Here is a 13102-nt window from a genome sequence, read left to right as displayed (position 1 = left end):
TCGGTCCCCATCTTTTTTTCATAACAAATCTCCTGAGTCGATCCGACTTGCACCGCAGCCCTGCCGCGTAGCGCACCTAGGCAGCCTTCCGCGCGACCTCCAGCACAACATGCGCACCTGCTAGCCCCGCTGGGCCAGCACACACCGCGCGCGCCTCGGCTCCGCTTGGCCCGCCGAGCGTTGCTTGCCACGCGACGCATCACCTTGCGATCGAGCCGCACACGTCGTCTAGGGTTGCCTCCTACGTCCACTGACAGCTCAGAATACGATCTGTACAACTCGTCGAGATTGCCTCGTCTGATATATTTTCCAATCGGTCCCAACCGCGCGCACCAATTGCTCTACGGCGACTTCCAGTGCAGACGATACCGATTAACACATCAAACCTTCCTTTAGATCAACTCAAATAACCTCATCTCAACCTTACTTATGATACCACTTGTTAAAATAAATCTGAGGCATACTGTCGATCATTCGAGGACCAAGCAATCACACGAGTACGACACCGAGATTTGTTAACGAGGTTCACTGATATGGCTACATCCCCGGGGCTTGACTATGGGCGCTCCTCCACATGACACCGCTACAATACCGCACCCGGTCGCCCTGAACACCGGCACATGCCGCCGGCTTCCCCTGCGTTCCAGTGCTATTATGTTGGCATAGGTTACATCGTGTGTCTAGCCCCGCTATATATGAGAGACCTAGGATACAAGTGTCCTACTAGGACACGACTCCATATCATATCTAAACACAATACAATTCAGAGTCCAACTGTAACCTAACTTGTACACAATATTCGACACAACTCTAACAGTTTTATTGGTTTTTTTTTTCTATTTTTTGCTTCATTTTATTTGGTTTTCTCCAGGTCTTTTCTCTCCTTTTCCTGTCTTCTTTTGTTTTTGGTTTGGTTTTCTTATCTCTTATCCATTTTTTGTGTTTTTATTGTTTTTATCAATTTTCTTTCCTTCTTTTTTTCTTCATCTTTCTCCTTTCTTGATTTTCAACATTTTATGTTATTCTTTGTCTCTTTATTGATTTTCACTGTTTTTTCATTCTTTTTGCATTTGTTTCTTTAGTTTTATTTTTTATTTTCTTTTTTCTATGTTTTTTTTCAGTTTTCATTGATTTTTTTCTTTTCTTTCTTTTAGTTTCTGTTATACATTTTTTTTATACGTCAAGAATATTTTTCAAAAACATGTTTAACATTTTTTAATACATGATCAACATTTTCTATGCACATGTAACCTTTTTTAAATGCTTGATTAAGATTTTTCAAACTCAATATTAATGTTTATTAATACTTAGTCAATATTTTTTTCAAATTATTGATTAAAATTTTTATATACATGATAAAAAATTCATGATTTTTTAATACATGATCAACAAATTTTCTATACACATTCAACATTTTTCCGAATGTTTGATTAATATTTTTAAATACTTTTTCAGTTATTTTCAAGTACTTTTTAAACATTTATAAAATGTTTTTGTAGTGTGTTTGTTTTTAATTTGTATATTTAGAATATTTTAAAATATAAACAAAAGTACAAAAATAAAGCAAAAAAGAAAACAGAAAATGTAAAAACAAACATAAAAAGGAGGCTGTGGCCTCCCGCTCTCCTGGGCCGGCCCATCTCGGTCTCCCCTTCAGCTAGGTTTCTTCCCCAGGCGTCCCCACTCTGGCACTCTCCCCCTTTCCTCCTCCCCACCCACACACTTTTTGATCCTGAGGGCGGCGTGATGGCGCTGAGGGGCGTTTGGCAGCTGCAGAAGCTTGTGGTGAACTACTGCGACTGGGGAGGGAGCAGCAGAGGAATCAGGTACCTTTCATCATGCCGATAAGAGCCGATTTCACCACTAGGCAGACCCTAGCGATTTGATCTGTTCTGCTTTGATGCGGTAACAAGTTTAGATTCGGGAGGGGAGATCCGAATTACTCGCTCTGTTAATCGAGTTGGATTGGTCTGTTGATTGTGCAGACCGTGCGTAAGGTACTTGCTGTCTGACACTTTGTACAAAGTCAGTTTCTGCATGGAAAAATTAGTTGTAAAGATCTTCCTCAAATGTGTTATGCTTAGTATATGCCCTGTTATCTGGTTTTTCTGAAAGGTGCCAGTAGTGTGTTTCCGGCGAAGAACTAACTATCAAGTCTGAGTGTTCTTGGATACTTTGGGCCATGTCATAAACAGTACATAGGCTGTGAAAGAACCCCTCTGTTTACTGATGTAGGCCGTTATGGTTTGCGTACAGTCAAACTTGACCAATATAGAGTTGTGTGTGTTGATTGGCAACATGGAACTGATTTCGACAAAATTGTAAGCAGAAAACTTCCGTGTTATATGTTTGAATGTGTCTGCTAGCATATTATTGGACTTTGACTGTCATTGCGAAAGTTCTATCTATAGAAGACAATGCCATTTCATAAGTGAAATATAAACTGAGGGAGTATGGCTCAAGGATGGAAGTAAGTACTAGAGGCACTCTCATGATACTGAAGTGGAACTGCACATGTTGATGTAAATTGGACGAGGCACAACACTTACTAGCCTGCTTAACTTCTCTCTGATCGATAGCAGTTTGATTAAAAAAAGGGCAGCCCGGTGCACGCAGCTCCCGCTTGCGCAGGGTCCGGGCAAGGGTCCGACCACTTTGGGTCTTTTGTATGCAGCCTTTCCCTACATTTCTGCAAGAGGCTGTTTCCATGATTTAATTTGAACTCCCTTATGAACATGAAAATCCAGTGCATGACTTGGAGGGCTTTGACCTCTTTTTTTCCGATGGAAACTGATAACAACATCCAACATGCCAGCCCAGTTGTGGTATCAAATGGTTCTAGGTAGGGATGGGCTATCTTTCCTCGTGGACACAATTGTGCATGTTGAGCATCGCGTTTGTATTATGTGTTCCACATGATGCCATTGAAAAATAGCTCACTGAATTACTGGAAATGGAGAAATTTTGTTTAGAAGAAACAGTTCAGTTACAGTTTAGGCCAATAGTTATTTGCTGGTTGTGCTGTAAATGAAGCTGGGGATTTTGGATTCTTGAACATAAGTTTATTCCCAATTTCACATATTATCCTCTTTCCCTGTGGATTGGTAGGCTATACTTTAAGCATTAGTTGTATGACTTTGCAGCTTAAATATTGCTTGTATCAATATCTTTGTCGTCAGGATTCAGTACCTGAACACTTGAATCTTTCAACTTGCCTGCTCCTTCATATCTAATACTCCTTGGAATTGCAGGGCTTTTATGGAGTCACATCTTCCAGCTTTGAAGGAAAAGAATCCCCAGTTAGAGGTAGTGACACAGCTTGTCCGTGGTCAGCATCCTAACTTGAAGGGCATTTACAGTAAGATCTTCCATTTCTTTTGACCATCATAGTGTTATATCAAGAGTTATATGGCTGGCAACTGTATTACTTATAATGGTGTTACTTTCTGATAGTGGTTTAGATCTTTCTGTTGGTACTGACAAAATGCATAGAGTCAGTTATTTTTCTTGCAGTCTCTTGCAGTCAAGTACTGCAGTTTACACTAGCCATATTTAGTTTTAAATTGCAGCACTGGGATATTTGTAGCTGTTTCTTCCATGTACGTACTTGTGATGAATTTGACTTGCTCAACAGCCCAAAGGTGAAAACTCACATGGTTCAAGCATGACATGGTTAACTTTGTGTCCTTCATATGAATACATCTTCTTTAGAGAATGTTAGCTTGTTTTGTTTGAGGGATGCGCTTGTTCTGCGTCAAGTACATCCATCTCGGATGGAATAGAGACGTGCCACATATTTTGTGGTGGTGAGGGGACAGGTTCATTCAACAAATTATGTGGAATGCATTTCGCATATTGTAGCAACTTCTTTCACTTTTGTAATGTTTAGCCCAACGATAATTGCATTCGACTGTACTAGCCAAACCAAATCTGATGTTGTACGAGGAGTTAGGGCATTATGCAGGCCAAAAACATTCCATGGTTGTAGGAGTTACGGCATTACGCAGGCCAAACAACCATATAGATTCTGTTCCTCTGTTGTAGGAGGAGATTACTTATTAGGATATTTTTCATAAAATGCCCACCCAATTTTTTTTTTGAAATGGAACACCGTGCATTCCATAAATCACCGTGGACCAGCCAAATCGGCGGTCACCGCATCGGATACAACTCTAGGGAGGTCTACCGACCACACTTGGTAGTCGACATTGACATTCCGCCTACCAATAGCCGCAAGCTCATGGGTAGGAGCATTACACACACGAGGACAGTAGGAAACATTCCAATCAATAAAACCAATCTGGAGAAGGTATTTGATCTCACGGAACAGGGTGCCCAGGTTAGATCGGTCGAGAGCATTCGTCGTTGCAGCTTGCTGGATCCCGATGCAGTCCGTCTCAAAAACGACACGTCCCATACCCTGAGGGCATCTCCAGCCGCGCCCCCAGGAAGGCCTCCCCAGGCGTTTTTTTTGCGCCGGCGCCGAAAAATCGGCCCAGTCGCGCCCCCAGGAGCCCGATTTTCGCCGGCTTGGGCCGAAAACAGCGCCGGCGGACCCAGGCCGAACCCGGCGCGCTGGGGGGCGCCCGGGGGCGCCGGGGCGAACTGTTTTGGCGCGAAACAGCCGCGGGCCCGCCGCGTCAGGGGCACGGCTCTCTTCTCGCCCCTTCGTCGTCCTCATCGCCTCGTTTCCCGCGGCGAATCAATGCCAAAGCTGCCGCGCCGGTCAGCCTGCGCCATTGATGCCTCACGGGCGGCGCAGTGAAGACCGGATGACGCGCGTCCCTCGCCCGCCACGCGTATCACGGCGGCTCGCGCACGGGCGGCGCCTCGGCCTATATAAGACGCGCCCCAGCGCACTCGGCGACTCGCACTCTCTTGCCGTCGTCGTTCCTCCCTCTCCTCTCTCTCGCCGTCTCTAGTTCATCACACCCATGGCCGAGCGCTTTCCAGGCGACGACGCGGCGGCGAACGGCTTCGGCCGCCGCCATCTTCACGAGAACGAGGCTCGCCTCCTTTTCGAGGCCGAGTACCCGGTCCCGCCGGACATGCGGGTGCCCGGGGTGTGGAGGATCAGCGCCGGCGGCGTGCCGGTGCCCCCGGTACCCACCGGCGCGGCGCGGCGTGCGGAGATCGCACGCATCCGCTCGTCCCTGCCGCGTGCGGCGAGGGAGGGGCCACGGTACGTCTCCGACAGCCCGCTCTGGGAGCCTTATTTCCGCCGCCGTCACGCCGAGCAGCTCGAGGCCACCAACGGCGTCGAGCCCTCCGGCAGGCTCAACGCCGTCGGCCGGCGTCGGTGGTGGGGCGTGCCCGGGCGCACGTTGGAGGCCGTCCTCGAGTACATCGAGGGCGGCAACACGCCGCGCCTCGAGTACCCCGCTCCCCCGTCCTTCCCACGCCGCCGGGGAAGCTCCTGGACCCCGAGGCGCATGGAGACCGGGGGGTCCTCCTCGTCCGGCGGCTCCCCCTGCCTCCACCTCCGCCCCGTCAAGCCGGAGCCCTAGGGCACGCCTGTCAGCGCGCGCACCCGCAGCTTCGGCGTCCGCATCGGCGACAACGCCTCCCCCATCGGCCGCTTCGTCCTCGTCGAGCCCAAGCCGGAGCCCGGCCTCCCCGCAGAGTACGAGGAGATAGCCCGGCGTGGCTTCTCCGACGAGGACGCCCTACGGTGGGCGCGGGACGACTACCTCCGCGACGAGATGGTCCGGCAGCGCCGGGCCCTGGAGGAGATCGCCGCCCGCAAGCGTGGGCGCGAGGACAAGCACGGCGTCGTGGTCCTCGACAGCGACGACGACGACGACGCCCCGGACCGTCCAACCCGCCGCGCCAACCGGGGGAGGGATGCAGCAGGGACGGCGGAGGCGTCGGCGGGGGCGACGACGACGACGGCGGTGACTACACGCGGTTCTACAGCCTCCTCGGCATGTAGAACCGCGTGGGCGGGTGGCGAGGCGGGCGGCGAGGGAGACGGCGGGGGTAGCCCGCGGTAGTTTTTCCTTTTTTTGTAAAATATGTTTAAATTTGAACGAACTCGAACGTGTTTGCGTTGTGTTTGCGCCGAATTTAAACATTTTAAAAACCCGTGGGGGGCTGCGACTGGGGGGCATCACGCCCCCAGTGCGCGGTTTAGCGCCGGTGCGCCCCCAGGGGGCGATTTTTTGCCCCTCCTGGGGGGCCAACGGCTGGAGATGCCCTGACTTTCATCTAGCTTAATTGCATGAAGCAGGGCACATGCCTCCGCATGTAGGGCCTCGCCCATATGTGAAAGGCTTCCTGCCGCGGCTAGGATCACCTCTCCAGTGTGATCCCGAGCGATGCATCCCCAACCCGCGAGTCCAGTCCCCGGATCAAAAGATCCATCCAAATTGATCTTGACTACGTCGGTGGTCGGGCAGGTCCAGCTGGGTTTTGGTTTAGGATTGCTCTGACCCTGCTCTCCACAATATAGGCGCCATTCCGCAATGTGCTTTGACAACGTGAAGGCGAATTCCTGGATCGTAGCCCTCTGGTCGTTGTGGTTTGCCTTGTTTCGCTCCGTCCACCACATCCACAACAGGCAGATAGTATGTAGTTTCTCGTCCTCCGGCAAGGAAACAATAAGTTTCAGGAGTTGGCATGGTGATTGGCATGGTAATAGCATCTGACGTGTCTGTTCTAACCCGCACGCCTTCCACATCTTCTTCACTTCCTTGCAGCGAAGGAACAGGTGGCCTCCGTCCTCCTGTAGCCGGTGGCATACCACACAGTCCGTCTCCAGTTGCACGCCAATTCGCTCCACATTCCGCAGAAGAGGATGACTGTTATGGGCCAGTCTCCACATAAAGTGATGGATCTTGCCGGGGCATCGTATCTTCCAGAGCTGTTGCCACATTCTTCTGTCCTCCTCTCCCCCAGCTGAGCTTTCCCCACGCGGGCGCGGTCGTTGTCTCTGGAGCATGTCAGTATACACCCTGTATGCCGATCTTACTGAGAACAGCCCCTTGTTGTCAAATTGCCAGGCCACAAAGTCCTCATGGTGCTCAAAGATAGGGATCTTTAGGATTATTTCTGCATCCATCGCGCTGAAAGTTTGTTGCACAAGCTGCTCATCCCATGTGTGAGACTCCGGGTCAATGAGTTCGGAGACTTTTGTCAGCAGGGTAGCCCCCCGAAAGGAACGCGGGAAACGTACAGGCCCCGCCGGCAGCCACGGATCATGCCAAATGTGTATCTGCTGCCCGTCCCCCACTCTCCACACCATTCCCTCCTTGACCACTTGGACCCCTTGCAAGATACTACGCCAAACATAGCTAATTCCCGGTGTTGGCACAGCCGATAGGAGATCTCCACTAGGGTAGTACTTGGCGCGCAAGACACGGGCGCAGAGGGAGTCAGGCGCTTGCAGAAGGCGCCAGACTTGACGAGCTAGCATGGCGATATTGAACGCGTGAAGATCCCTAAATCCAAGACCACCTTGCTCTTTTGGCAAGGTCATTCTCTCCCAACCCACCCAGTGGTGCCTTTGATCATCATCCTGATTTGCCCACCAGAAGCGGCATATCATAGAGCAGATGCCATCGCATAGCCCCTTCATCAAGTCAAAACAAGCCATTGCATAGGTGGGAATCGCTTGGGCCACCGTTTTAATCAGGATCTCCTTTCCCTTCTTCGACAGCAACTTGATCTTGTAACCTTGGAGCAGCTCCCAAATTCTGTCTCGGATGTATTCAAAACAAATCTGGCGTGATCTGCCCACATAGCTAGGAAGGCCCAGGTATTTTCCTATGGATCCTTCACCTCTAAGACCCAGAACATGGAGCAATGCTTGTTTCTTTTGTCCTGGTGTGTTCTTGCTGAAATGTATCGCAGACTTGTCCCTATTGATTGTTTGGCCCGACCCCCTTTCATAAACCTCCAAAATCTCGTCGACAGTGGTCATACTCTCTTCCGTGGCCTCCAGAAGCAGCAGCGAATCGTCCGCAAAAAGGAGGTGAGTTATCGACGGGGCAGTAGGTGCGATCCGTATACCCCGAATGCGTCCCATCTCCTCCGCGCGGTTGATCAGTGAAGATAGCCCTTCTGCACATAATAGGAATAGGTACGGGGAGGCGGGGTTGCCCTGCCGTAAACCGCGGCCGGGAACCACCGTATCAGTACAGCCCTCATTGATTTTGAAACGGTACCGAACCGTACTCATGCACTTGCAGATCAGGGCCACAAACTCCGGTGCAAAACCCAGCTGGATCATAATTTTCTCCATGAAAGCCCACTCCACCCGGTCATACGCCTTACTCATGTCAAGTTTCAAAGCTGCATGTCAGGAATTACCACTCCCTAACTCACTGACAGGGCCCACTCACATGTCAGTGAGACATGATTCATATCAAAAGACCATCCATGTTAGTTTTGATGAACTCATGGCTACATGTGCTTGCTTTGTGATTATTATTTAATATTTATGCAACATTATTCTTGTGCAGAAAACCATAACGAGAGAGTGGTTTGTGTCAGAAATCTAGCACCCGAGGACATCATGTTGCAAGCTAGTAGGCTAAGGTGTTCTCTGGGCAGGAAAGTGGTGAAGCTGAGAACTAGACACGTTACGAAACGGCCAAGTGTCCAGGGGACATGGACGACGGAACTGAAGATGTGAATCAAAGTTCCGAGAGAGGCTGTTGCAGTGTTCCTGTTGAACTGTTTGAGATCTATGGCAAGAACTCTGTGCTGCTATTAGACCTACCTTTTGTCAGTAGTTACAGTTTCATTTTTTGTTTGTTTGAGACATAATAATCTGATAATATCATGTAAACGTGGGAGATTCTTGTTAGTGGCGGATGTGATCTTAGACCATCATCTTCCTTGAACTTGCCAGGGTAGACAATTTGATCTGGGTGGCCCTGCAAGTCATGAACAGTTCTTTTTTTCAATCCATGGTGGTTAACAGAGATGCTACTATGAGGGCAATACGGCGAGGTGGCCAGACAATGTAGAGGAAGAGAAATCAGGTCCCAGTTTTGTGGGGTCTTCCTGTTGTTGGGATGGTGCTGTCCCAAGAACTGTTTCAGATGCTCTATGCTTTTAATAACGAGGAAAAGGTAAAAAGTGGTTCAGATTTCCGCCTGCTTCTTTTTGATCATTTATTACAGTTGATGTATATATATGTATAATGCGATGTGGATATTTGATCTTGCTGTGTGCCGTGCTGGTAGTGTCAGCCTGTCAGGGTATCATTCATCAGTGGCGTCTGCCGTGCTGTCCGGTACCAGAACATCTACCTAACCTTTAGTCGTTATAACCAGATTTTGGCATCCACGGGTGTGTAAACCGTCACGCGCATCAGGAGCGGATGACTGGAGCTGCAGTTCGCGATAAGAATATCTGAACGCATAATGACCAGTAGTACCAGAAAGCTGGAGCAAGAGATAAGCAGCAGAGGACGCGGAACGCACTAAGCAGCGCCATTGGGCGAGCAGCCGCACCCGCACGCCTCCTTGAGGTCGCCGTCGGCGAGCCCGGAGCCAGCCAGCCATCCAGATCAGCACCTGCTTGACAGAGAGGGGCACAGCACAGCGTGTAGCTCAGCTGCCAGCAAAGTTTTTCTTTTTCTTTTCTGAGGGGCGATAAATAATTTTTTTGGTGATAAATAAAAATAATGTTGGATGTTCAGATGTGAACACCTCCCCTACCTGGCGTGCTTCGCTGGGTTTCAACTTTCAACAGAGGAGAGGAACATCCTGTTCCGTTCCGTACGAGCGCCGTTTCCCCCGAGTTAATATAATCAATAAATAGCCGCCAGCCCGCCGGGCCAGGCTGCCCCCACCGCGAAATAGCGGCAACCCAAAGCAAAGCAACAAACAAACCCAAGGCAGAGGAGAGCACAGGGAGGCCGCTCGCCCTTCTCTTTCCCACCCTCCGCAACCGCAAAGGTTTTCTTCTCTTCTCTTCTCTCGCCAGCCAGGGAGGAGGTTTCCCGTCCCGCCCTCGACCCCGCCATGGCGACGTCGTTCGACCGCTGGGAGAAGGACCCCTTCTTCCTCGCCGCCGAGGAGGTCCAGGAGTCTGCCGATCGGTGCGCGCGCTGCCGTTTCGCCTTTCTTTTTTCTTCTTCTTCGGTTCCGGTTCTTATGGATCTCATTTTTGTTTTTTTCCTGTTCGCGACCTCGCAGGATGGAATCGGTGTACAAGATATGGGTGCAGGAGAGGAGCGGCGGCGATTCGGCCCTCGGCGGGGAGGTCGGCGCCGTCGAGCTGCGCCGCGAGCTGCACACCGCGCTCGGCACCGCCAAGTGGCAGGTGAATTTGGCTCCTCGCTGCTACTCTCCCCTTACCTTACCGTTCGTGTCGCAGCTGTGGATTGATCCGCTCGCCTGGATCGGCGTTTTCTTTCCTTTCTTCTGCTTACAAGTCATTGTGCTGAAATACTGCTTAAGACTGCATTTATGTAGATGTGGGTGTGATTAGGATGTATCGAGTCATGAAAAATTGCCCCGAAATACTGAAGAAGTTGGTACAGGTGCCTTCAACTCAGAACCTAACTGCTTGTTTATTTGTGCTTTTAGCTTGATGAATTGGAGCGAGCAATTAGATCAAACGACGAGGTTGTCTCGGCAGGAAAGGATACGAGAGCACTGCATAGTAACTTTGTTGCGGCGATTGGCTATCGCATATTAGAAGTTGAGAACAACCTGAATGCATCCAATGTCGCGGAGGGGAGGAGCACACTGAGCTGGATTCATTTGGATGAGAGCGAGCGGGACGACCTCGCGGCTTTCCTATCTGCAACCCCTCCTCAACATCAGGATAAAGTTGTTACAATCCCGTCTGCTGGCGATATTCAGGTGGGCAGCAACCCCACAAGGGTGAGGAAAAATATCTCAGCTGACAGCTCCAATGATTCATCTGGCTCTGCAGACTTGAGTTCAGCGAGAGCAAAAGAAGATGCACATCGTGGGCACAGGAGGTCAGTCAGTGCCAGTGCTGATATTGGATCGTCGCCTATGTCATTTCCAAATGAACGGGAGGGTGCTGCTGAACAATCATCTCTTGGCCCACACAGAGCACCTTTGCTGAATATTGTTAAAGCGTGCGGATTGCCAAGTGCCTTGAAACCTAAGCCTGCAATTAAGTACAAAAAAGGAGCTGTGAGGTGGGCACATGCAGACAAACAGGATCTTGAAGCGGCAATCCCTCTCACAAATCCTCAGTTGGGTCAGGTATTGAGATCTTACTTGAATGGTGCTAACATCCATTGTTCAATACGATTCAGTTTGAAGCTTAGTTTTATATCCTTATATTGCCATTCTTTGTTGTAGGGCTTAGATGGATACTCTGAAAGAAGCATCGGTTACTTAAATACTTGCGATGGGGTTACATACAATAAGAAACTCTATGGTTGGCTTGGAGCACTGCGTAAGAAACTTCAGAGATCACAATATCAAATTCGATATGGGCGGCCTGCTCAATTGATTCTGTTTGCACTTGCTGTTCTCATAATATGTAAGTTCGCTCATTTTATATGTTCTTTGTTTTGTTCTATTCCTTGCTCAAGCAACTAGAAATAAAGGCTAGAAATGTCAGTTGCAGCCTAAATGTATATATTAGGTATACTGTCCATAATCATAATTATTCTGTAACTTATCCATTGCGCCCTAAGTTGGTCTTCTATTCCACATTCCACCACACATCACAATACCAGTTTAATGTTTACTGTCTTTTAAGGTTGATTTTACGTTCAACGGAGTTTCAGCTGAATTTTGAGTAGAAAACTTGCGTTTGATATTGTGATAAGTGATGACTTGATCCAATCATAATTTTCTTAGGGTCGCCACTTATTATTCAATGTTGTATACTCATACCTTACTGTTTCTTGTACTTCCTTTCCAGTTGTGTTTGTATTCAAGACAATATGGTGAGAAATTTGCATGGGCTCGTGATTGGGGTTAGAAAAGCCCCACCAGATCAGCATAAACTGCATGTGGACAGGAGTGACCATGCACATATGGGAAGGTGCGAACCATGGCAGACTGTTTCTGGTAATCCGCATTGAAACAAATGAAGAATGATCATGGAGCAATTCACCACGCTACGTCTGTAACTCAGTGGCTTTGCCATTGGATATGCACTGGACGGTGTGTGCGCGCATGATGTATCTCAAGATATCAGTTCTCACAGTGACCAGTTGACTTGTGCTTAATGGTATGCCCTGAACTTCAAACTAGGGTCATGCTGCACTAGTGGTCATGCAGGTCAGGTGCAGCTACCAACAGAAATGCAACTGGGAGTGCCGACTGGTGATTGTGCTATCGCCTATGGGGCCTTACTTGAGACTTGAGAAGGCTTCCCTTTGGTTATTTTATTGAACCTGTGATAATTGGTTCCAGATACAAATAGAGATTTGTTCTCAAGTGCTGTAGAAGAGGCTGGAATAGTTGTACCGGGATCTGCTTGAACTGTAATAATACCTAAACAACAGAGTTAGAGGCTCGGCGATCCTGTTTGGTCTGTGGCTGAATTTATAATCTGAAGTTCAAATTTCACAGGTGCTAATAGGCTTTTGATAATTCTGCAGAGTTGCATCTTTGAGAAGTTTTACCACCCATAAAAAGCCATAAACTGGTTTGTAGCTGGCATCTCTAGCTCCTGATTATCCACGGGTGCCTCCTGTTGCTAATAAACCAGCCCTGTTGCTCTCTTGCCATATTTTTTCTTTGAAAGAGAGTTTTTTTTTGTCAAGGTGCTGCAACCAGGAGCAGATGTGAAACCTTTTGATGTGCAGTCAAGCACCTCAAATAAATAAATAAATAGCCGGGACTCCTGCAAATTGTGCGTCTAGATTTCTTAGATATTGTTATATAATGTTGTCGTGCTATTTGGTAGACAATTGTACTTACTGAAACCCAATAGACATATTACTTGCGGAAAATTAATTTTGTATGGTCTTCTTCAACAGTTATTTTCCCAGACATGCACTACTATTCAATTTAATTTTTCAATATATTGGATTACTGGTGCTGTTTTTCCCAGCGAGTTATGTACCCTCATCTGTATATGTTGTTGTTGATAAGAACTTTCCTGTGACAAACTGACAATGGAAGGTTGATGGTATACTGTCCGTCAGGCA

At 48.6% G+C, this 13102-nt stretch overlaps 2 protein-coding genes across 2 annotated transcripts; both read left to right on the top strand.

Moving 5' to 3' along the window:
* Positions 1–1665: 1665 nt before the first annotated feature.
* Positions 1666–8827, top strand: LOC125552554 (54S ribosomal protein L51, mitochondrial-like). The gene is made up of 3 exons (XM_048716155.1): positions 1666–1826; positions 3252–3358; positions 8463–8827. The coding sequence occupies exons 1-3, from the start codon at positions 1747–1749 to the stop codon at positions 8633–8635; spliced, it is 360 nt and encodes a 119-aa protein (XP_048572112.1). The 5' UTR covers positions 1666–1746; the 3' UTR covers positions 8636–8827.
* Positions 8828–9778: 951 nt separating this feature from the next.
* On the top strand, positions 9779–12528 carry LOC125552553. Its single transcript, XM_048716154.1, has 5 exons — positions 9779–10051; positions 10149–10275; positions 10542–11195; positions 11295–11478; positions 11866–12528. The coding sequence occupies exons 1-5, from the start codon at positions 9975–9977 to the stop codon at positions 11892–11894; spliced, it is 1071 nt and encodes a 356-aa protein (XP_048572111.1). The 5' UTR covers positions 9779–9974; the 3' UTR covers positions 11895–12528.
* The last annotated feature ends 574 nt before the right edge of the window (positions 12529–13102 follow it).

This window comes from Triticum urartu, chromosome 4 (genome assembly GCF_003073215.2).
Source record: "Triticum urartu cultivar G1812 chromosome 4, Tu2.1, whole genome shotgun sequence".
NCBI classification, from domain to species: Eukaryota; Viridiplantae; Streptophyta; class Magnoliopsida; order Poales; family Poaceae; genus Triticum; species Triticum urartu.
The sequence above is the reverse complement of the archived record's forward strand: the minus strand, read 5'-3'. Positions and strand labels throughout refer to the sequence as shown.

What these genes read in the sequence shown, in the direction of transcription:
- LOC125552553 (XM_048716154.1), top strand. Translation starts at nt 9,975, where the DNA reads ATGGCGACGTCGTTCGACCGCTGGGAGAAGGACCCCTTCTTCCTCGCC. An exon ending in TCGGCACCGCCAAGTGGCAG is followed by an intron (nt 10,276 to 10,541) that starts GTGAATTTGGCT and finishes TTGTGCTTTTAG; the next exon opens with CTTGATGAATTGGAGCGAGC. An exon ending in CAAATCCTCAGTTGGGTCAG is followed by an intron (nt 11,196 to 11,294) that starts GTATTGAGATCT and finishes TCTTTGTTGTAG; the next exon opens with GGCTTAGATGGATACTCTGA.
- LOC125552554 (XM_048716155.1), top strand. Translation starts at nt 1,747, where the DNA reads ATGGCGCTGAGGGGCGTTTGGCAGCTGCAGAAGCTTGTGGTGAACTAC. An exon ending in GGGAGCAGCAGAGGAATCAG is followed by an intron (nt 1,827 to 3,251) that starts GTACCTTTCATC and finishes TTGGAATTGCAG; the next exon opens with GGCTTTTATGGAGTCACATC. An exon ending in TAACTTGAAGGGCATTTACA is followed by an intron (nt 3,359 to 8,462) that starts GTAAGATCTTCC and finishes ATTCTTGTGCAG; the next exon opens with AAAACCATAACGAGAGAGTG.